Source organism: Dromiciops gliroides, chromosome 3, assembly GCF_019393635.1.
Source record: "Dromiciops gliroides isolate mDroGli1 chromosome 3, mDroGli1.pri, whole genome shotgun sequence".
Taxonomy (NCBI): Eukaryota; Metazoa; Chordata; class Mammalia; order Microbiotheria; family Microbiotheriidae; genus Dromiciops; species Dromiciops gliroides.
In genome coordinates, this window is record NC_057863.1 from 8,851,124 (window position 1) to 8,874,853 (window position 23,730).

At 43.4% G+C, this 23,730-nt stretch overlaps 1 protein-coding gene across 1 annotated transcript in view; it reads right to left on the reverse strand.

Annotated features, from left to right (window-relative positions):
• The window catches only part of LOC122745349 (LIM domain containing preferred translocation partner in lipoma), a 684,962-nt gene that overhangs the window by 82,287 nt on the left and 578,945 nt on the right, over positions 1-23,730 (reverse strand). Inside the window, exon 10 of the mRNA XM_043990587.1 lies at positions 23,393-23,562. Within this exon, the coding sequence (XP_043846522.1) occupies positions 23,393-23,562 (170 nt within the window). The remainder of the gene's footprint in view (positions 1-23,392; positions 23,563-23,730) is intronic.

Sequence of the window (23,730 nt, forward strand, 5' to 3'; positions counted from 1 at the left end):
ATCTCACATTTATGGGCAACCTGGGTCCAAAGAGTGTGGCTAAGTAGGACATACCAAGTTGCAGAATGCTATAAACATTCTTCCTGTTGGTCCATATTTGTCTTAAAATTATATTAACAGAGTTCAAAGTCATCACTTTAGAATTTCAATAAATACTTAATTTAGAAAGGTTCCCTTCAATACTTGACAAGCATGGGCTTGTCTAAATCTAGGCTCTAGAACACGGATTCCTAACTGGGGGTCTGTGATTTTTAAGAAAAACATTATTATTTTAAGATTTTTTTGCAATGAAATGTATTGATCTTATGCATTTAAATATATTATTATTAGAAGTGGCCCATAGATATTGCCCCCTGATGCCAAAGGGGATAGGAAACAGACAAGATGAACAACTCCTGCTCTCAGGACTATAGCATCCTTAGAATTATTTAAAGGCTCTTAAAAATACTAGGAAATTGTGGCATCCAAAAGGTAGGACAATTGACCACCAATCCCAGTGTGCATGTGTGTAGTGTGAAGTGTATACAGGTTTGTTGTAAATAATGTCAGCATGCATCTATGTGTATCCCATGTGAAATGAGTTCATGGAAGCTCAAGCTTGAGGAATGTGTGAGAAAATAATGGGATTTGGCCGATACCCAAAGGCTCACCTGGAGATGAATCTAAACTGATTGAATTAAGTGAGATCAATTGACTTTGCTGATTAGCCTACATCAAGTTAATTAGGTTGTAAGCACACCTGGCTGGCCCTTAAGGAGGTATTGTTCTCAGAAGCTAAGGACTTTGAACTCAACTGGAGACCACCTTCAAGTCCAGTGAACCAATGGATTTGGATGACACCTGCCAATCAGCTTGAAGCAGTGTGTAAGGACCGCCCATGCTCCGGACCTATAAAAAGCTTCCACACTTAGTTTGAGAGGAGTTCGTGGTTGAAGCAGGCTCCTGGTGGAGGACTTGAGGAAGAGCCCGACCAGGCTGGAGCTCTGGGCTAGATAGGCCTTTTCTTAACTCCACCTGTTCTCTTTTTTCTAATTCCTAGTATGCTTTAATAAATGCTTAATGCCCAAAGACTGGTGCTAAAGCTTCTAATTTAAGATGACCACACATTAGATTTTTTAGACAACACATTTTGATTTTAAACATCACACATGTATGTGCCCATATGTGTATGTGTATTTGTGAAATCAGCAGCCATGACCAGTTCTGATTTACTTTTAGATACCCACATTGGAAGCACTGTGAGGAGCTAGGGAAGAAATAGCTGCAGGTTGGGAGAAAAGGCCATGTCAGGAAAGCAGCAGATCTGGAATCAATGTCTGGTTCTCAGAGTCTTCCTTGCCTTCATTCTCCCACCCCATCCACTCACAGGCCGGGAGCCTTGCTCTGTGTCCCTTCAATGTTACAGGTTACTGTTGGAGGCTATGAGAAGGCCACCTGTCATCCCTCACTCTCACTACCTGGCCTGCACAGCTCCTCTTCTGACATCATGTCTCCTTGATGATAGTTTTAATAACATTTCTTATATGCACCATTATATGCAGTAGTTTATTTATGCCCCTCACACAACTCTGAGACGATAAGATTCTTGATATGATGACTGAGAAGTCAATACTTCTGGACGACCTACCCCAGGACCCAGGGATTTCTATCCGAATGATCAATTATTATAATGCCCACACCAAGTTGCTTCTGCCAAGTGGTCCTAAGGAAGACTTGATATGGTAGGTAGTGCCTTGAATCCCCCCTGGACATGCAGATCCAGACTAAGGGACAACTATTGAATGGAGCATCTAGTTTATATCCCTGAAATCATGATGTGTGCCTTGGACTTGGGACCACATTCTCTACTGCTGTGTCCTGCGGTTCCAATCTTCTCTCTTCAACCCCAAAGTTGGACCCAAATCCTGTGAGACACTTAAAACTTTTTGCAATATTCAAGTTCCCAATGTGAATTTGTTTTTCAAAAATAGATGTTTATTGATGTCCTTGCTTTTGCATTGCCTAGAGGTCCCTCTGTATTTCCTTCCTTCTGCAGAGAAATTATTTATAACAAAGATTTAAACAAAAAAAGAGGAAGATTGAAAATTCAGCTAAACTAAACAATATATCAAAAACATCTGATATTATATGCAGTGTTGCACACCTGTGGACCCCCTCTCTAAAAAACAAAGGAGTTGGGGGGGGGCGGATTCTGCCAGCCTTGTTCTTTATCATTTCACAACATTCATTTTCAATTGTCTTGTGGTAGTTATTCTTTCCATTTTAATTATTGTTGTCATTGCATAAATCATTTAACTGGCTCTGTTTGTAACCATGTCCCTCCATCTCTAAATGGCAAAGTTAGTTTGATATGTGATTGGGGTGCCTCTCCTACCTTTTCTTTGGGGCTAATTTTGGTCTTTGAATAGGTTGGGGTTTATGATCAGTCAATAGGCATCTAATCATCATGCAGTCCACAAGAATTTATTAAACACTTTTAGCCAAATATTGGGTTACAAAAAATAGTCCTTGAATTCAATGAATTCACTTTCTAATGGGGGTGAGAATATCCAAATAGCCAGACATAATAAGATAAACAGAGTAAATGGACAGTATTGGTGGAACGCACTGGGTATGGCCAGACATTTTAGCTCTTTTGATCAATTTTTCTCTTTCTCTTTTTATATTCTTTTTTAAAATGGACAATTCTACTTGGGGGAGAAAGATTTGAGAAACATTGGGGAAAAAGATGGTAAAACAAAAGATGACTTTTTTCTTTTTTAAGATCAAGCCTCCAATGGATAATTTTCCTTCCATTTAATTAGGGCATAGGGAAATGTTTCCTTTTGTTGTTAGTGTGGCACATTTGGGCCATGGGTGGTAGTAGGGATGGAGATTTAGACAGAAAGAGAGACAGAGACACAGAGATAGAGAGACAGAGACAGAAACAGAGAGACAAAGAGAGACAGAGACATATACTTTGACTCATCTCACTTTGGGCATTGATCAGATCATTTAGTCTCCCACCCACCCCCAGCATCCCAAAGTCATGCTTAATGGCCCTCAGGACTCTCATCTAGTGCCCCTCCCATCTACACAGGCTTGCCCTTCAGCCCAGTCTTAAGGAGGTAGCTCGACCCCTGCTTCAAGCAGACATGTGATTTGACATGCGTCCTGTCCTATTACTGGGAGGATGAGTTCATTCTGTTCCATTTGACAGACAGTTATCCAGAACACATGACAGATGGGCAAGGACTTCTGTGCAATGCTTGGAATACTGCGCTGGAATGAGAAGGGGCCTGGTCTTCATGGTGCTTCCCAGATCCACCGACCCTCTTCTTGCTTCCTTTAAGTAATGGGGCCCATCTGTCAATGGGCTAATAGAGCTAACTTCCAAGGTGACGCTCCACTCCCTCCCAAGACAGATTCAGAACCCTCTAGGAACCTGACTGAGTGCATCCTACTGCTATCCAAACAAAGGCTGCATGTGGCACTGGACACTTCTGGTTTGGAGGTTAGGAGAGGCCTCAGCCAACGTGGGGCCCATCTGGCGGGGCCAATCTCAGCCCTCCCCCCTCCACCATCCTAGACACACCCACACACCCATCAAGGGCTTGCGTTCTTTTATATATAATTGAGTGTAAACAAGCTAATTTAGGGCAGCATCAACCTGAGTAAGGCAGATGAATATGCACACCTGGGTTTGAATGGTGCTATTGGCATTTAGTTGTTACACCTCAGGGACTTGCTAGTCTACCTTGTTTTGTGGATGCATTGCCAGCCGTGCCCCCATCTGCTCACCCTCTTGGGAAAGGCCAAATGCCTCCAGGACATATCAGAAACCCACTAGAGAAGGGCTTCTTAGCCTTTTTGTGTGACTCATGTAGCCCCTTGTCACTCCGGACCAATCCAGACTGAAGAAATCTCAGATTAACATGCGTTGTCTACATTCATAATTGATGGAAATGCTAGATTTCAATGAGAGATTAGTGAAAATGAAGATGCGATTTCTTTCCCATTTAAATGCACATACTCCCTGAAATATATGCAGAGCTCAGGTGGGCCAACCCAGCCCCAGGGCATGTCAGCAGCTCTGGGTGCCAAGGATTCCAGTCCAAACCCCGCTCCCTGTAACCTCTACCCCAATGTTTCTGGCTCTGACCTCAGATCCAGGCCAAACTGAAGCCTTCTGCCACTAGACAGGCTGCAGGCTGTTCTCTGCTCTCAGCTTCTGAATCTGGGCTGTTCTTTCACTGTCTAGACTAAAGCTTTCACTACAAACCAGGCCCACGCTCCCTTGGCCTTGGGCCTGGCAGCCGAACCAACTGTTCTTAGTGTCGCCTGATGCCTAGAAAAATGCTGCTGGTTCCCAGGATGACTAAGAGCTACTTTTATGGATGGAACACCCCTGCAATACCCAGGAGTCCTTGGAGATCAGTGTTTCTATGGGGATCATGGTAGAAAGAATGGACAGGAGGAGGTGCAGGGAGGGGCCCCCAGGGGCCGGGGAAGGGGCAGGGGGAGCAACAGGAGCATCAGGAGCATCAGGAGCAATGAGGAGAAATACACAGGTGGAGAATAAGCCTCTGCCCTAATTCAGGGAGGTCTCCTTTGATGCTGGGAGGGTTTGGCTGAGGAATTCCCAGCTCGGCTCCAGAGATTTCCTGGTGAACACTCACTTTTTGGTGAGTACCATATGGTAACATTTCCACCTCGACTGCCCCCTTCTCTCCACGCCCACAGGCTTCATCCTGGTGAAGGCCTTGGTTACTTCTCGTGGGGACTACGATGATAACCTAAGTGGTCTCCCTGCCTCCAGTCTGCCCTAACCCTAACCCTCCTTCACACAACTCTAAAGAGCTGGACTGATTGTAATCTAAGAGCTTCCTGGTTGTGTCCATGATCGCCCCTGGATGCCCTCAGATTTAGGACAAGAGGCTCTCTGGATAGCCACGGTCCACAGCAAGGGCTGGGACAGAGGCAGAGGGCAGTCCCTACCCTCAAGGAGTTCACAATCTAATGGTGGAGACAACAAACAAGCAAATGCATACAAAGGAGCTACATTCTGGGCTCAGTAGTAGTCCCTGGCACACAGTAAATATTTAATGATGGGCATCGAATTATCTTACTTGGTAGTAGAGTGGTCAATGTGGTCTTACCATCCATGCCATGTAGGGGTTGGGGGGATCCTGCTCCTGATATGGGGGTCCCCAAGCCCAATCCTGGCCCAGTGGGTTTCCCAAAGGTGTGTAGGCAAAAGCTCCCCTGACTCCCAGAATCCCTCAGGGTCGAGGCTTCCCCTTATTTTAAAGGGCACGCCTATGCTTTCTTTCTTTCTTTTTTAAGTTGTCATTTGAATTCAAACTCTTTGGAAAACATGCATAATAACCTTAATGATGCCATTGAGCAGTTTAAATTCAAATTGTGAAGCACTTGAAAGACCAAACTGGCAGCCTCTCCAGAAATTATGAGCACATTCAATACATCGTTTGACAAAAAAAAATTTTTAAAGTGCTGCACACCCAGAAAAATCTTTAAATTACAGTTTCTCGTTTTTTGTCCAATTTAAATTGTTACTTAGTTTCTAAATTAGTGCTGGGGTCTGCTTACAAATTTCCAAATTATTTTTTTCTCCAAAAATGCCTGTAATTTTGCAGTGGGACTTAAATTTTTATTCTTCAAACGTTCCTAGGACAGAAGCATATTTTCTTTCCCTGTATGTTTCTCTATTAGGTTTTTTCCCCCTTCTCCCTGCTCCCTTTTCTGTTTTTGTTTTTTGTTTACTTTTTATTTAGGAAATCCAATCTGAAGCAAGGCAGAAGACAGGCCTTATTCAGTTGTATTTTTCAGGAGCTCCACAAGACATGTTTGCAAAGGTCATTTCTGCTTTGTGGAGGGCCCCTGTAGCATTCTTTATAATGAGCTCTTATCTCCCATAGAATTGGGATAATTAAAACTTAGGAGTTTGATGATCACTTCGATAGCTTCTGGCATGTTGCTCGTTTTCTTTTTTTTTAGACATGTCCAAGTCTTTGTGACCCCATTTGCAGTTTTCTTGGCAAATATGGCAAAGAATGCAATGTCATTTCCTTCTCTAGCCCATTTTACGCATAAGGAAACTGAGGCAAACAGGATCAAGTGACTTGCCCGGTCATACAGCTAGTGAAGTGTCTGGGGCTATATTTGAGCTCAGGAAGTCTTGCTCACTACGGGTCTATTACTCTATGGAAGGAGCCACCTAGTTTTTCTACCAGCATGTTGAAGAGTTAGAAATTGGAACTATGTCCAATATAGGCTATAGAACTGTGCCTATCCTTTTAATCCGGAATTATCACTGCTAGGCTTATATCCCAAAGACATCCCCCAAAGAGACCTATTTGTACAAAAATATAACAACTCTTTTTCTGGTGACTAAGAATTGGAAAACAAAGAAATGCCCATCAATTAGGGAATGGTTATACAAGCTGTGATATATGATGGTGATACAATATTATTGTGCTATAAGAGATGACAAGCAGGATGACTTCAGAAAGTTCTGGAAAGACTTGTACAAACTGATGTATGATGAAGTGAACAGAAACAGGAGAATGTTGTTCACAGAGACAGCAATATTGTTTGAAGAACTGTGAATGACTTAAGTATTCCCAACGATACAATGATCCAAGATAATCCCAAAGGACTATTGATGAAGCATACTATCCACCTCAAAAAGCAAAACAAAACAAAACAAAAACAAACAAACCTGATATGATGGAACACAGACTGAAGCATGCTATTTTTCACTTTCTTTCATTTTTCCCGTTATTCAAGTTTTCTTGTACAAAATGACTAATATGGTCATGTGTTACAAAATCATACATATGTATAATTCATATCTGATTGCTTACCACCTAGTAGAGGGGGGAGTGGAGGGAGGGAAGGAGGTATACAAATTGGAACGCAGAACTATAAATAAAAATGTTTATTACTAGAAAAAATTAAAATAAAAAAGACTTAGGAATCCTTTGTCTGAAAACTCATTGGTAGCCACAGGCTGGCTTGTGCAGTTACAGAGAAACAAAGAAGGGACAAGATCTCAGACTGGAAGAATGGAGCTAGACTTGGAGTCAGGAATATGAGTTAAAATCCTGCCTCTGAAACTTACTAGCTGTATGACCTTGGTCTTATTTTATGTTTATTGTTTATATTTAGTCAATAAATATTTACTCAAGCAGTATATTTTTTCCCTTTATGCATGTCATTTTTGGGGGGTGGGGCAATAAGGGTTAAGTGACTTGCCCAGGGTCACACAGCTAGTAAGTGTCAAGTGTCTGAGGCTGGATTTGAACTCAGGTCCTCCTGAATTCAAGGCTGGTGCTTTATCCACTGCATCACCTAGCTGCCCCACACATGTATTTTTTTGAAAGATTGGCTTTATTCTTAGACCCAACCTTAATCCACTATCTCACTGCTATTATTCTCTTATGATTAAGAGAATGGTTATTCTCTTATGGTTAATTGGTTAAGCAATATAAAATAATATAATATAACATAATATAATATATAACCAATTATTATTACTATGACTTGTTCTTTGGTGTTTCCCCTACCCTAGTCTTCATTTAGATTTTTTTTCATATTCCCTTAATGTATTACTACTTCACTGTTTTAGTCTGTTAAAGATGTGTTAATATTTCTATCTTTTTATATCAGCACATGAGTCCTTTAGACTCTAGCATGAGATCAAATTTTGAAAAAGTGCCACAATATGTTCAAAAATAGGCATATATGGGGCAGCTAGATGGCGCAGTGGATAGAGCACTGACCCTGGATTCAGGAGTACCTGAGTTCAAATCCGGCCTCAGACACTTAACACTTACTAGCTGTATGACCCTGGGCAAGTAGCTTAACCCCAATTGCCTCACCAAAAAAAAAAAAAAGGTATACGACTAATATTTCAATTTAATAATTTCCAGAGAAATTAAAATTTCTTGCTTTTTGAATCTACCTTTCCAGCTTTACAGAAGCCAAAGGCAAAAATAATCACTAAGAGTAAATGTTTGCTGAATCTCTTCTAAGTTGGGGGTAATATAAAGCATATTTCATTGATAAGGATAAGCTGGGTCCTCAAGACATTATTGTCCCCACTGAGTTCATATTCTACAAAGGGAAATGGAACCAAGCAAAATGAAAGAACACAAAACAGTAAAGGGTACTCTCATTGTTTTTTTGTTTTGTTTTTTAATGGTACAGTGAACAATCCTGGAGAACTGGCTCTTATGGTCCTCAATGAGGGGTGCTGATGTTATCCAAGGATTCACTCCGAAAAGTGGAAGTCAAGCTTGTTGTGTCTATCCTGAAATGTCTGCCAAATCTTTGGATAATAACTAGAACGCTATTCATTCATTCAACCATCCATTCAATCATTCAGCAAAGTGTTTGGACTTACATTGTCCCATAAATACAGTGGCCTAGTCGAGCCAGGTCTGGACTTGGAGGTGTGTGTGTGTGTGTGTGTGTGTGTGTGTGTGTGTGTGTGCGCGTGCCCTTGCTTGTGCAGTTTGGCAAGCTCATTACTCTCTGAACCTCAGTTTATTCATATGCAACATGGGAATAATAAACAATAAAAACCTCCTACCGTGGGTAGAGGTTTCTGCATCAGGGATTCACTGTATCAGTGAAATCACTGCTCTGCCTAAATCCACTAATTAACAGCAGCAATACTTGGTTTAAAACAAAGAAAAGAAAAGTTGAAGCATCCTATATTACTTCATTTATTTAAAAAAAAAAAGGCAAGAAAAAGTTGCCCTATTGAAGGTAAACAATACATTTTTTCTTTTTTGGCCAGGCAATTGGGGTTAAGTGACTTGCCCAGGGTCACACAGCCAGTAAGTGTTAAGTGTCTGAGGCCGGATTTGAACTCAGGTACTCCTGAATCCAGGGTCAGTGCTCTATCCACTGCGCCATCTAGCTGCCCCAACAATACATTTTTTAAAGGTAGATTACAAGCCCAGAACTAAGAATAAGAACTCCACGTTCCGTAGCATGCTCTCTAAAAAGAGTCATTTGGGTTAGAAAGTATGGAAGGCCCTTCCAGGGGTGACAGGCTCTGAGTTGATATTCCTCTATCACAGGAACTGAATATGATCACCCAAACTTCCAAGGGAGGCACTTCCTGTGCTTCTGGTTCCAAGGTGCTGTGATTACAAGTGACTGTGTTAGGGTCTGTTGTGGTTGTTAGGGGGAGACAAGAGGCAGACTGAATGGTGCAATGGCCAGCACCCGGGTTCTGTATTCTCCTGGATATGTCAGAAGGGACGGGGCCTCTGCCTCAGTGAAAACCTGCTTACCCAGCATGCTTCTGGGCACCCGATGCCCTGCACACCCTTCCTCTACCCCTCCAAGCCTGCTCCAAGCTGCCCTGGACTCCAGGCAGGGCCTCAAGAGCCCAAAGGCTCCATAAATACCTGATGGTAGACAGGCTGACCTTTTCACACCCCGAGACATACCCTTTACCTCTCCTTCCCAAAGCTGTGCTCTTCCTTGGGAGTCCCCCCAGCTCGTGGTGGGCAACAGCTGCTCCCACCAAAATAACAAACTCTTTTCCAAAGCACAGTAATTTACGGATTGTCTCCGACATCTGCTGGCACACCCAGGCCACACACACAGGGATGAATGCCCCCTCTGGTTGGTCACAAGACACTCAAATAAACTTGCTCCAGATCCTGCCCCATAGCAATTCCCCAAATCCATCCTCTTGGTTTGTTTTTCCTCTAAAATGAAGGGAAAGAGTTCTCCATGCACCCCCTCTTACTCACAGTGGCCATTGTCACACAGCTCCTAAGTGTCAGATGTCACATTTGAACTCAAACCTTGCTGACTCCAAGTCTTGTGCCCATTAGGTGCGCCACCTCACTGTTTCCTAGGCCAAGGAAACCCAAAGGGGTGGATTTAGACTCAACCCATGGCACTTGTGACTGCTATTGCCCCTGCTACTCCAGCTTAAGTGATCCCATGAAAACCCCATGACATCTCCAAGGCTGAGTCTGGTCACCTGCAGAATGAAAGCATTGGGCAAGAAAACCTCCCACATCTCTTCTACATCTGTGATTTTGTCAAGGTGCACACCCATGCTAGGCATGAAGACAGCAAGCCAGGAAACCCATACCAACAACCCACGCTGACCTGCCACTTCAGAGGTGCTGGCACTCTAAAAATCTCATCTAGATCAACCCCACATCAGCCCTGGGAGGCTTGCATAGTAAATCTCATCACTCCCATTTTATAGCTGAGGACTTCGCCGGGAGGAAGAATGATTGGCACAACTTGGGACTCTGGGAAGAAAGGATGGGGCATTCTGATTTTGTCTTGGATATCCTTGAAGAGCATGTGGTACACACACACACACACACACACACACACACACACATTTACACGCTCACTCACATACACACATTCAAATACACATACTCACACATACATACACTCATACACACATACACACACATTTACATGCTCACATACACACACTTAAATACACATCCACATACTCACACATACATACACTCATACACACACACACACACACACACACACACACACACACTTTTTTCCCCAGAGAAGCCAAGTAGATGGGAGGGATTTGCCAGGTCCCACTGAAAGTCATCTGGACATCAGAAAACTCTCTACTCATCAGCTCCCTGGCATATCACAATTGGCTGCCCAGCACGTCTGCTTAACCTTGAGAAGAGGACTCAGGACAGTGTTGGAGTTGGAAGCCAGACAGATCTCATGTCTTTTCTTTCCATCTCTTCTATATGTTTTCACAGTGATGTCGTCCTGCTGCCTTTTCCTCTAATATGCAAGCTCCCCTCTCTCCCCGCCCCTCTTCAGTCTCTCAGACCAAAAGCAGGTTTATATTCAGATGCTGTGGTCCAAGGACAGCCAGAGTCAATTACCCGGTGAGCAAAGAATACATTAGGATAATTGGTACAACAGGAGTGGGTCCATGCTCTGAATATCAACACACCAGAGGCCTGGGCCCTTGGGTGGAAGTCAGGAACAGAGGGACATCCTTTCCAGTGTGGACACAGCTTGTCTGTTAACCCAGAATGTCACTCCAACAAGGTGTGTCTTGTTTTTTTTTTTCCAACATAGAAGAGAAGACTGATCCTTGAGAATAGGTTTATGGGAGTGCCACTCCACACCTTAGGGGGCTTGTGCTGATTAATGGGAAGGGCTTATTTAGTGGAAGGAGCCTTGGATTTAAAGCCAAAATCTCTAGGTCAAAGCCTAGCCAACATGACCATATCAAAATTCACTGCCCCTGTCTGGATATCTACTTCCTTCTCTCAAGAGTAAGGGAATTGGATGGGATGATTTCTTAACTTCTGTCCAGCTCTACCACTTGGGAATGAACAAGTAGCATCTGTAGGCTTAAAAAGCATGCCAGGACCCATTTCTCAAAGGCTGCCTTCCTTGAGAGCCATTTGGTCAAGTTTTTTTTTTTTTTTCTTTTTTTGTTTTTAAATTCACATTTCCCCATTCAATCATGCACCTTCTCTTGAGTAGAATGGAATAGACAATGTGCAAGGTCAGACTAGTCTTTTTTTTTTTGTTTTGGTGAGGCAAGTGTGGTTCAGTGACTTGCCCAGGGTCATACAGCTAGTAAGTGTTAAGTGTCTAAGGCTGGATTTGAACTCAGGTTCTCCTGACTCCAGGGCCGGTGCTCTATCCACTGTACCACCTAGCTGCCCCAGACCAGTCTTAATGGAGTCTTTTGAGCTCAAGCCCTTGGACAAACCACCCTTTCCATCTGAATTCACCCTAAATGTGCCAGATTGCCTGCCTTCCATCAGGGAAAGGTGCCATGACAGTGGTTAGAGAGGTGGACTTGGATGCAGGAAGACCTTGGTCTGAATCCTGCTTTGGTCATTACTTTCTGTGGGATACTGGGGAAATCACTTATATTCACTCAGGCTCAGTTCTCACCAAACTAAAATGAGGACAATAATATTAGCACCAACTCCACCAGGTTATTGGTAGGATCAAACAAGATAAAGCATGCAATGTATTTTCCCAACTTTAAGTTTATACACATTTATATGTAGATATGATTATTAATAAACTAAATGTTAGATAGTTAGGTGATAGTAGATGGAGTAGAGCGTGTGGAATTAGGAAGACCTGAGTTCAAATCTGTCCTCAGACACCAGCTGTTTGACCCTGGTCAAGTCACTTAACTTCTGTTTGCCTGTTTCCTCAAATATAAAATAGGGATAATAATGCATCTCCGTCATAGGGTTGTTGGGAGCATCCAACAAGGTAATATTTGTAAAAGCACATAGCACAATGCTTGGCACATAGTAAGCATTATAAATATGTTTAGTCCCTGCTTTCACCTTATTATAGGACTTTCTTCTTTGAATCCCATGAAAAAAGATGAAATGAGATCATAATGATGATGATGATAAATGTTATTATTCAATAAACCCCAGCACTTCCTATTATGTCCAGGATAATCATAGCATTTATCTCTCAGGATCGTGGTGAGGATCAAATGAGGGCTTAGCAGAGTGCCTGGCACATAGTAGGTGCTAGATACAAGGTTAGCTATTATTCAAATGAAATCTTCCCTTTGGGTTTAATGACTTCTATAACCTGGCCCCTTATACCTTTATCCCCTCCATGTTTTCTGTGATCCTAGGACACTGGCCTCCTTACTGTTCTGGCCTATGATCCTCTACCTCTCAACTTGGGACATTTTCACTTGCTCTGTCCTCATCACTGGAGCTTTCTTCCTTCTCTTGTTTCCACATCTTGACTTCTCCAGCTTTCTTCAAGTCTCAGCTAAAACGCTATTTTCTGCAAGAAACCTTTCCTAGTCCTTCCTTTGTAATTCTAGTGCCTTCCCTCTAAGAACACACACATCTGTAAGCATACATAAACATATGTGTACATACATGTCTGTTTTATTTGCATGTAATATTGGATTGAGCTCCTTCTTTATATCCCTAGTGCTTACCAAAGTACCTGACACATAGTAGGTTCTTAATAAATATTTGTTGATTTCTTGACTTTACTAACAGTAAAAAAAAAAAATAATAACTTGAATGCAGGGAAATCATGAAGAGTCAGCACAGTTCCCAAAGAGAGGAATGAGAATGTAGATCGCTTCAGTTTTTGTGGAGAGGTACCACTACTGATTATGTCAGACTTTTCCAATAAGGTGTTTCTTTTTGGAAATCGTTTTGTTTTCCATTCCTTTTTTTGCTGTTTTGTTATAAGAAATGGCTCTCTGGGGGATGAATGACAGAGACTTTGGGAAATGTAGGTGAAAGAAAAAAAATTATAAAGATTTCATTGAAAAAAACAAACAACTAATTGTAACTACAGGTAACTAAATCCACAGCACCTTTGGACTGACTCACATAAATCCATTAGCTATGTGTCAAGTACCTTCACTTGGAGGGTAAACCTTAAACCTCCCTATAGCAATGGTACTCAGGTAGAACTCTAGACCCTATAGTTTTTCATATGAATGGGGATCTATATTGTGCCTACTCAATTTTCAACAATGGCACCATTTCCATGGGATTGCATATGACACAAATGGTCAAGGAACAGCCTCTAGTCTTTGGGTGTACAACTCCTTTTCAAGCTGTGTTGCTGGTATTTTTATCACAGACCAGACAGTTAAGGGAATGCATCTCTTCCTCCTCCTCTCCACCCAACACCAACTCTCCTGCCTGTGTGTGTGTTTTCCTCATTGTCTGAAAAATCAGGTTTCCGTCGGTTTCCCATCCCAGAGTGTATAGGGCTGAGCAGAAGAACCTGCTAGAGGAGATTACATGCTATATTGCAGGCAGGGGGCAATTATCATTCCTTTAGCTTTAAAACGATATAAGACAAATATTAAAGAAAATGAGGAACAGACTCTGGTCCCGATTTTCTTTCATTTCCTTTATCTCAAGAATAGGAAGTTTACTGAATCCCTGCCAACAATTCACTCAGCCTAATGAAGTGTATAAGTAATGGGATTAAATAATCTTAAAGCATTATTACAGTGGCCTGATGTTGAAATGCTTCCAGAGGCAGAGCGGTGAGTTCATGCTTGAATTAAAACCATCCAACCAGGGCAGGGGGGGAGGTTCAAGCACGAACTTCCAGGACCTGGCAACTCTCAAGCATCCGTCCCTGCTGGACAGCGTCTGGGCAGAGAAGGTCATTTTTTCTAGTTTACGGAATCCAGAATTTTTTTTCCAATACTTCAGTACTCTAATGGGTCAATCAATCAATAGCCTGATGGATTTCTCATCTCATCCATAACAACAATGAGGTCATTCCTTTCAATGACACACATCACAGTCCATTCATAGTTACTTAGCTCATGAAAGGCTTGTTTATATCCTCTAAGTTTTTCACAGCGTCTACCCCTTGATGTTTGCTCCTGACCTCAGTGGATCACAGAGGCTGTCCCTAAGCTATCCTTTGCTCTGGTGATCAGAATGGTCCATCTTCTTTTCCCATCATGCCTTGCTTTTATGATATTCATTATCCTGGGGTTTTTTATTTGTTTGTTTTTTTTGTTTTTGCTAACTCCATGTTGGAAAGTCATTGCAGGTTGCTCAACCTCTTCATGTGCCTCTCCATTCTCCTTTGAGGGATGTTCCTTTAAAGTTCTTTTTTGGATCTTTAACTAATTCCAAATTACCAGTCATTTCCACCCCTCCCCTCTACCCCTCAAAGATTGAATTATCAAGGGATCATGTCTCTTTGAATCTCCTAATTAAAGAGCCTTAATGAATGACCTAATGAAAAAAAAAAAACCAGAAACACTTACTAAGCATTTGTTATTCAGCCCTTTTCTTTTCTTTTTTTTTTTTTTAAGTGAGGCAGTTGGGGTTAAGTGACTTGCCCAAGGTCACACAGCTAGTAAATGTTAAGTGTCTGAGGCCGAATTTGAACTCAAGTACTCCTGACTCCAGGGCCGGTGCTCTATCCACTGTGCCACCTAGCTGCCCCTATTCAGCCCTTTTCGATCCTGTCCTATTCTTGAAGAATCCAGTTGGATTTTCTTGGCAAAGATACCAGAATGATTTGCTGTTTTCTTCTCCAGTTTGTTTTACAGATGAGGAAAATGAGGCAAAGAGGGTAAAGTGACTTGCATAGGATCACACTGGCAGTAAGCATCCGAGGATAGATTTGAACTCAGGACTTCGTGACTCCAAGTCTGCCACTCTATCCACTGGGCCACCTAGCTGCAGAGATAATGAAAAGGTCCAAAAGTGTCCAAGCATGTGGCATCAAAGCCCATGGCAAAGCCTACAGAAGCTTAGAATTCAGGAGAGATGAGAGAGAAGTATCTGGGGATGTGGAGAAAATAATACCAAGGATGTTAAGTCCCATAGGACCTTAGGACACAAGATGGAAAGAACTGGAAAACCTTAATCTTCCCAGGAGGCTTGGAGTCAGTGACTCTGCTCACACATATCACATATGTTCACGTAGCTTTCCCCTTAAGTTCCATAGGAAAGCAATAATTCAATTCAATCCAATTCAATCAACATTTATTAAGCACTTACTGTGTGCCAGGTACTGTGGTAAATTCTGGGAATATAAAACAAAAGGCATAAACAGTGACTCTACTTTCAGAAGGGTTCAGGACATATGGATCAGAGTCCAAATTTTGACAATATTGGATAATGCCATATCATAGATGCAAATAACTGGATATTAGAAAATTCATCTCATCTCTTTGGGCCTTAGTTTCCCCATCTGGGAAATGAAACAATGTGCTGACACCATCTCTAAGGTTCCTTCCAATTCTAGACTAATTTTCTTCTCTCAATGTCCATTGTGCACACTCAGGAGGGGAGATCAAGACAGCTTCTGCTTCTGTCTCTCACTCTGTTTGAGTGGGCAACTCTTGTCCATGGTTCCGTGTCTCTCTTTTTCCCACCTGTAAATAGGGATAACGATGGCCTCTTTCTGCCAATCTTGCCTGCTGCTAGAAGACTGAGGTGGTCCAATCCATAAAATAGTCTGAGCGCCTTGAAGGACAGGCACCTTCTAGGGACAGGGCTCATCACCAACACCTTGTCAGTTAGTCTTGAAATTCCTTGGAGCCTGTGAAGGTACTTTATAATTACAGGGTCATAAGCGGAATGCTCATTAATGGGAGAAGTGTTTGTCAAAATTTTTATTCCAAATTCATATAGTTCTTTAGAGCCAATTATCTTCGGTAAGAAAAAGGGGGTGTCCATGCCCTTGAGTCCTCTAGTCCAGATCGAGTCTCATATTGATGTTCTCACCAAGTAAGCAGTTTTTGACAATGTCAGTGCTACTGAGGTCTTATCATCAGAGCACTGGAATATCTGAAGCCACTTCACTGGCTACTAGTCCATCCCATAACAGAAAGGAATTCCTGCTATAGCTGACTATATGACGAACATCTCCTCACTACCCATTTGCAGGGACCGGGGAGCATGGTGAAAGAGGATAAAAAGCCAAGCGTGTCATATCATTCTTTCGCATCAATTTTTAGCCATGGAAAATTGCTTGGGGCTCTGGGAGGTTAAATCGCTGTCCCAGAGTTTCCCAGCCAGTGGGTGACAGAGTCGGTCTTATACCCAAAACTTCCTAATGGTTAGGTCAGCTTTTTATCCACTATGTCAAGTGGCCCCTCAACTGTACAGAAAGAGTATATTAAACCCTTGGTTTTGCATTTCAACCAAACAGTCATCCTGGGGAGAGTGGCACGGAGCTCTCAAGGAAGCTCAGACTTGGGGCAGCCAGGTGGTACAGTGGATAAAGCACCGGCCCTGGAGTCAGGAGGACCTGAGTTCAAATCCGGCATCAGACACTTGACACTTACTAGCTGTGTGACCCTGGGCAAGTCACTTAACCCCCTTTGCCCCGCAAACCCCCCCCCCCCCCGCTGCAAAAAAACCTGCAACAAAACAAACAAAAAAAGAAAGAAAGAAAGAAAGAAAACCAAGGACAAACAACAATTTCAATTTAGGGCAGCTAGGTGGTGCAGTGGATAAGACACAAGCCTTGGATTCAGGAGGACCTGAGTTCAAACCCAGCCTCAGACACTTACTAGTTGTGTGACCCTGGTCAAGTCACTTAAACCCCATTGCCATAAAAAACAAAGAAAAAAAAAAGAAAGCTCAGACTTTAAAATATCAGCTAGCTGTGTACTTGACCTAAAAAGAGACTTCTAAACTAACTTGGTATAGGAATTTTACATGTAGCATCTCCTGCTGGCTAATTAACATAAGATGCAGTCCATGCCTATATCCTTCGAATCACTGGGGACATGGGAAGATGCCAAGCTACCCTTATTTGGTGGGTGGGTGCCGTCCTCATCACCTTTTCCTAGGGCCTCTCAACTTCTTCCAATATGGACCAGTGCTAGGAGAGTAATGGGCACAATGTTGGCACCAGGGGATAGAGGGAGTGACAGAACCAGTTGAGGTCTCTGTGTTCATGAGGCAGGAGAGGGAGTGTGAGGTGAGTGGACTTGGTAGTGGGTGAGTTCTTATCCAGTCTCTGTTCCTCCCACCCACTTAATGTCTCAGTCATAATTGCTCTTGGAACACTTTATTAGGAAGAGCAAAGAACATGATAGAACATTTTTTGTAGCCTAAGTACCAAACTCAACCACTTACTCTTGTCTCGATATTTTGAATGCTTTTAACTGGAGCCCTTTGCTGATATTAGGGTTCAAAAGAACATGAACATGTCTCCCGCTAATGCTTTTAGCCAAGTTACCATACTCTTCAGACACCTGGGAAATTAACTTTCTATTTTCAGAAGCAAAGTAATCACTTAGGCTTTACCCATAATGAACAATCTTGGGCTTCAGACAGCTCTGTGTAAGCAGGGAGACATGATGGGGGAAATGGCTGGAGAGGTGGATCTCAGACACTGAGGGCTCACCACATCTGGCTGGGCCTTGCAAGGTTTCCTTCAAGACTTATGGGAGGACCATACCCTGCTTAAAGCTTTTCTTCATCCCCTACCTACTATCCACCCCGCACCCCCCCCACCAAGAGCTTTGATTTATTTTTAACATATTAAAATACACTTGTAAATGTACACATCATCTTCCCCAATAGAATGTAACCTCCATGAGGTAAGGAATTATCTTATTTTTGTCTTCATATCTCTAGCATCTGACACAAAGCAAATGCATAATAAATCCTTATTGACCAGTGAATGAACTGGCTGGGAAAGAAACTTGGAACCTTTAGACTATCTTCACATTGTTGGAGGGGCATAAACAATAAGAGGTTGTGAGCTTCATGTTCAACCCTTTAACTTTATGGAAGAAGATGCTGGAGCCAAAAGAGCTTGCCCAGGGTTGCACAGTTGGGTAGAGTCTCAGGTGGGATTTGAACCCAGGTCTTCCTGACTTAGAGGGCCAGCATGATAAGCACTAGAGTTTTTTTGTTTGTTTGGTTTTGGTTTTTTGCATAACTTAAAAAGTTCAATTCACACCCTTTCCCATTTGTAAGAAAGGATAAGTGAGGGGCAACTAGGTGGCGCAGTGCATAGATCACAGGCTCTGGATTCAGGAGGACCTGAGTTCAAATCTGACCTCAGACATTTGACACTTACTAGCTGTGTGACCCTGGGCAAGTCACTTAACCCCAATTGCCACACACACACACACACACACACACACACACACACACACACGAACACTCACACAGAAAGCATTAATTAATCATCTACTGTTTGCCAGGCTGTGAGCCAAGTACTTTAAAATGTGATTTCATCTGATCATCACAACATCCCTGGAAGATAGCTATAGTGGGTCTCCCATCCACCAATAAGGATTAAAGTTCCTTTGGCAAATGATGGAATTTGAGGTTTGCTGGGGCTGGAAATTCTCCTAGCCCACGGCTACACTGGTGACGGACTTTGTTAGCTTCGCCAAACTCTCTCCCAGACACTGGCACCAGCCTCACTGGATCCAGGCAAGAGCCTGTATGCCAATGTCAGAGCCTTCGGAAGCTCCTCACCACCTCTACACCAGGATGTGCTGAATGGGGGGCGCATGGACAGATCAGACAGTTAAAGATGGTGGTGACCATCATCCCCACCATTGTTTTGAAACTTCCTTGGAGCCAGGAATTAATCTTGTCATTCCATGAGACTACGAGGCCCTTTCAGTTATTTCTGTACTTTTTCCTATCTCCATAAGGCCTGACCAAAGCCAAGAGATGGAATGAGTACCAAGGATATGGAGTGGAAAGAAAATGTCCTCATTGGTGTTCATGAGGGGGGTCAAAAGTAACAATCGGTCTCTTCTGGAATATTCCTTTGGTGGACACAGCATCTGCAACATTGTATCACAGAATGAGGGCTAGAACTGATGTCAGAGACAAGACTGTAGTGGCACCAATTACTCCCTAGGTGACAGTGGGCAACATCTTCTCTCTGGGTCCCAGTTTTCTCATCTGGACAATGAAAGGAGTGGGATAAGATCCCTTTCTGCTCTCCATTGGATGATTCCAGGGTTTACTCTGTTTAAACAGAGTAGCCTGGAAGGCAGTGAGAGCCTGAGCTCATCTTCTCTTGAGACTCATCAGCTTCCTCTGTCCCCAGGGACATTTTAATCAGTTGTGCATTTGCAGAGTGAACAATGGGGCAGCCTCTGAAAAACCGCACCCAAAGCAAATCCAGAACCAACCCCCATCTTACCAACCTCAGGTACTGAGCTAAACTCCACAAATTAATATCATTGGAAGTCATTTAAGCAAAACTTAACTGAATTCCCATGACGATTCAACTAACTCATCTTAGAGACACTTGCAGCTCCCCTCCTTCCAAAAGAAACTCCACCAAAGCCCTGAGCCAAAGGGGGATACCCCAAAACATGAGGAGAGCTTGCTTCACTTGGAGCCATTGGGCTTGTCTAGTTCTCAGGAATGGATACTCCCCAAAGGTTCCCTATTTCTTCTGTACTGAAGCACATTTTGGGGATGGAAAATGAAAATGGAAAGGACGGCGACTGTGTAAATGAGGCGTCCCTCCTAAAGAATCAGGAACCTTAGCCCGCACTTACGAGTGAGAAGGATGGAGACACATCTGTCTAGAGGAACTTAGAGACAGAAACCCAGGATCTTAGCTTAGGGTTGGAAGGAAATCTAGAGGTCATCAAGTCCTATCTGCTCATTTCGTGGATGAGGAAACAGAGGCCTGCAGGCAAGATGTATGTTTTAGGGTCACAAAGCCAGCAAGTTACCGAGGTGGGATTTGAACTGAGGTCTTCCCAACTTCAAGCCCACTGCTCTACAGACTCAACCTAGTCTTCAACAGTGTTTCTGAATGTGTGCATGCACACACACACTCACACACTCACACACACACACACTCACACACTCACACACATTTGTCCACAGTCACAACTACTACAGCCTTATCCATACACACACACTATGGAATATATGTGGGTGTGGTAGTATTTTTGGAAAGGGAATATATCTCATCACAGCTGCAGAAGTGATATTTCTAAAGCAAAGGTGTGCCCATGCAAATCCCCGACTCAAAAATCTCTAGTGGATCCCTATTAACTCTAGAACAAAATGGCGGCTGACTCTCTTGTTTGGCTTTGAAAGTGCTCTCCAAACTTGGCTCCAGTCCGACTCTCCAGGATTAGCAACCACTGTTCCCTTTTAAGAGCTCTACCTTCCAGCAAACCGGCCTGCAAATCCTATAGAGCTACATGTCATCTCTGGCCACCATGCTCGTCACCCTGTCCTGGAAATGGCGTTGCTTCCCTTCCCTGCCTCTTAGAATGAGTAGCTTCTGAGGGAGGATTCACACTCAGGTCTCACTGACTCTAAACCTCAGCTCTAGCATCGCTTTCTGCAGAAGGCCTTTCCCGACTGCCCCCAGTGGTTAATGTCCCCCCCCTCTCGCCATGTCACTCTACATTTACTTTGCAAACACTTCATATTTATTTCGCTATGTGTGTGTCACTTCCTATGATAGAATCGACATTCCTTAGAGACAGAAAACATTTGGTGTCTATCTGGATCTCAGCACTTCCATATTCGTCTTTGAGTAAATGTTTGTTGATTGATGAATGGATCATCAGCAACTGGAGTAGAAAGGACTCAGGCAATCCAAAGGTCACTCAACAAACATTCACGTAGCAGGCACTGCGCTAAGTATACAAACACAAGGAGGAAGAACAAAAATGGTCAAGGAATCCCTGAGAGCACAAAGGGGCTGCCCTAGAACCCAGACACTGACTGTTCTTGACTCGCAGGCAAGGCCCTCAAGCCTCCTTCAGAGTTCACTGGCCAAGTGCCTAACCTCAGGTATCACTGGAACAAGCGGATTCCCAGGCCAGACCAGACACGGGATGTGCAAGAACAGCAGTGGAGAATCCAGGGCTGGCAGTGCTAACTGATGACAGAGCTAGCCAGAACATCTGATGACGAGGTGAGGGGATGAACGAGACTTTTGGAAGGCAGACGCAAGAACCCCAAGATGGCAGGTGCTCGGGCGATTTTCAGAATGCAGGACTTAGGCCCAGATGAGAATTTCAAGGGACAAAGAAAAATCAAGGCCAGGAAGCCTGACTTGCCCAAATTCACACCCTTCAGTTCTTCTGATTCTAACACTCCAACTCCAGGAAGGAAGAGACCACCATGCCTCAGTAGCACCTGAGGTACCTTAGAGATGTCAGTGATCTAGGATTTCACTCAACAACACTAAATCAGATCAAAGCCCACCTATCACTTAGCACCCAGGACTTAGAGACTTGCCTGAGGCCCATAAAGGAAATATTCTTGCTTCCCCCTCAAACCTATGACTCCATTCTCCTTCAGGGAAAAAAGAACTTAGCTAAAATAGAGCCACAACAATGCTCAGGTTCATAAAGATGGTCAGTTATTCAAGAGCAGGTAGATTAAGAAAATAACATGAATTTGAAATCCACCATGTTTTGTTAACCTGCAATGAGGAATTGGGAAGACACTTCTGAGATGCTAAATGGTGCTACTGAAAAGCATGTTGTGTTTGCTTTTTAAAGTAAACAGTGATTAACTCAGAGGGTATTGGTATTAATTCCTTTTTACTGTGAGCTTTAATGAAGGATTAGCAGGAAAAATCCATTAGATGAGACCAAACATGTTGTATCACAGAAACAGGCAGATTTTGAGAAGCCCAGCTGTTTGAATGAGTCAAAAAGGGCCCACAATGAACAAGACTGGACTTCAGGAGGCCGACCAGACATTCCTGGCTTGTCATTCATCGTTTGAGCATGACAGGAAGTCACCAATTCCCAGTCATTTGGGTTGTCCCAAAAATACCAGTGCTGCCTCTGGGAGAGATGATCTCCTCTGGCTGGGCCTCAGTTTCCTTATATGTAAGATGGGGAGGAGGTTGGATTGATTACCTCTAATTTCTCTTCCAGCTCTGGTTTGTGTGTGATGCTTTGATGCTGTCATCTCAACAGTCCCTTTGAGCTCAAACATCCTAGGGTCACGATTCTATGTCAGACAACCACTGATTGAGAGAGGATTTTTTTTTAGATGTGGCTCTGTGCTCTTTGGGAATTCTGCTTAGGGTGCCACTGGATCAGAGGCCCAGAGACCGCAGGAACCCCAAGCCCACCTGCTCTAGCACTGTCATTTCATAAATCAGTGCACTGAGACCTGGAGATGCCGAGTGACTGGTCCAAGGGGACACAGGCACTGCATGGTCGGGGAAAGGCTGGAACCCAGGTGTTCTGGCTCCAGAAGCGATGCTCTTTGTACTACACAATAGTTGTCTTTCCGTTACAGCTTCTGCTGCACCACCATGTCCCTTAGATAACAATGATGGCTCTATGGGTAATTCTTAAAGACTGCAAAGACACCTAGATGCATAATTTAATTTTATCCATGTAAGGCTCTTGTAATGAATTGATGGAGCAAGTATTTATTATCCCCCTTATACAGATGGGGAAAGTGAGGCCTGTGGTCATATAGCTAGCAAGAGACAAAGATCAGAGACAAAGATCAGGGTCTCCTAACTGCCAGTTTTTTCCTTTGTTTTGTTTAATTCTTTCCATACAAGCACCCAATGGAGCTAACAGGAGGATGGACAATGCTCTACTGAACAATTCGCTAGCATTTGCCAAGGACCTGAGCCACGTACATGTGTAAAATGGGATGGTGCGGAGCGAGGTGATCAGCTTGTTGTGAATAAAGGCCAGGTTGGGGCCTTAGGGAGGAATGAAGAAGCCAGAGAGTTCTCAGCCTCCCAGATAGCACCACAATGCTAGTCATTATGATCTGAGGCCGTGTCGATATAACAAACCAAATACAGTCATGACCAGGCAGAAGCAGAGGTTCAACAAGACAACGAGTGTCTAGAAAACACGGCGCTGACCCTCTCCTTATGACGGAGGCCACCAGGCACTTACTATGTAGCAGGGCTCACAGTAGGCCTTCTTCTCAACAGCATAGAAGGGCTGCCCACGGAGCTTGGTGCTGCAGACGATGCAGGTGAAGCAGTCCACATGGAAGACTTGGTCCATGGCAGTACAGCCAGTGCCTTCGCCAACAACATTCTCACCGCAGCGGGCACAACGTCCTATAAAACACGGGTGTGGAAAAAACTGTGTTAGAAAGATACACTGGGGGTGGGGGAGCTAGGTGGTGCAGTGGATAAAGCACCGGCTCTGGATTCAGGAGGACCTGAGTTCAAATCCAGCTTCAGACACTTGACACTTATTAGCTGTGTGACCCTGGGCAAGTCACT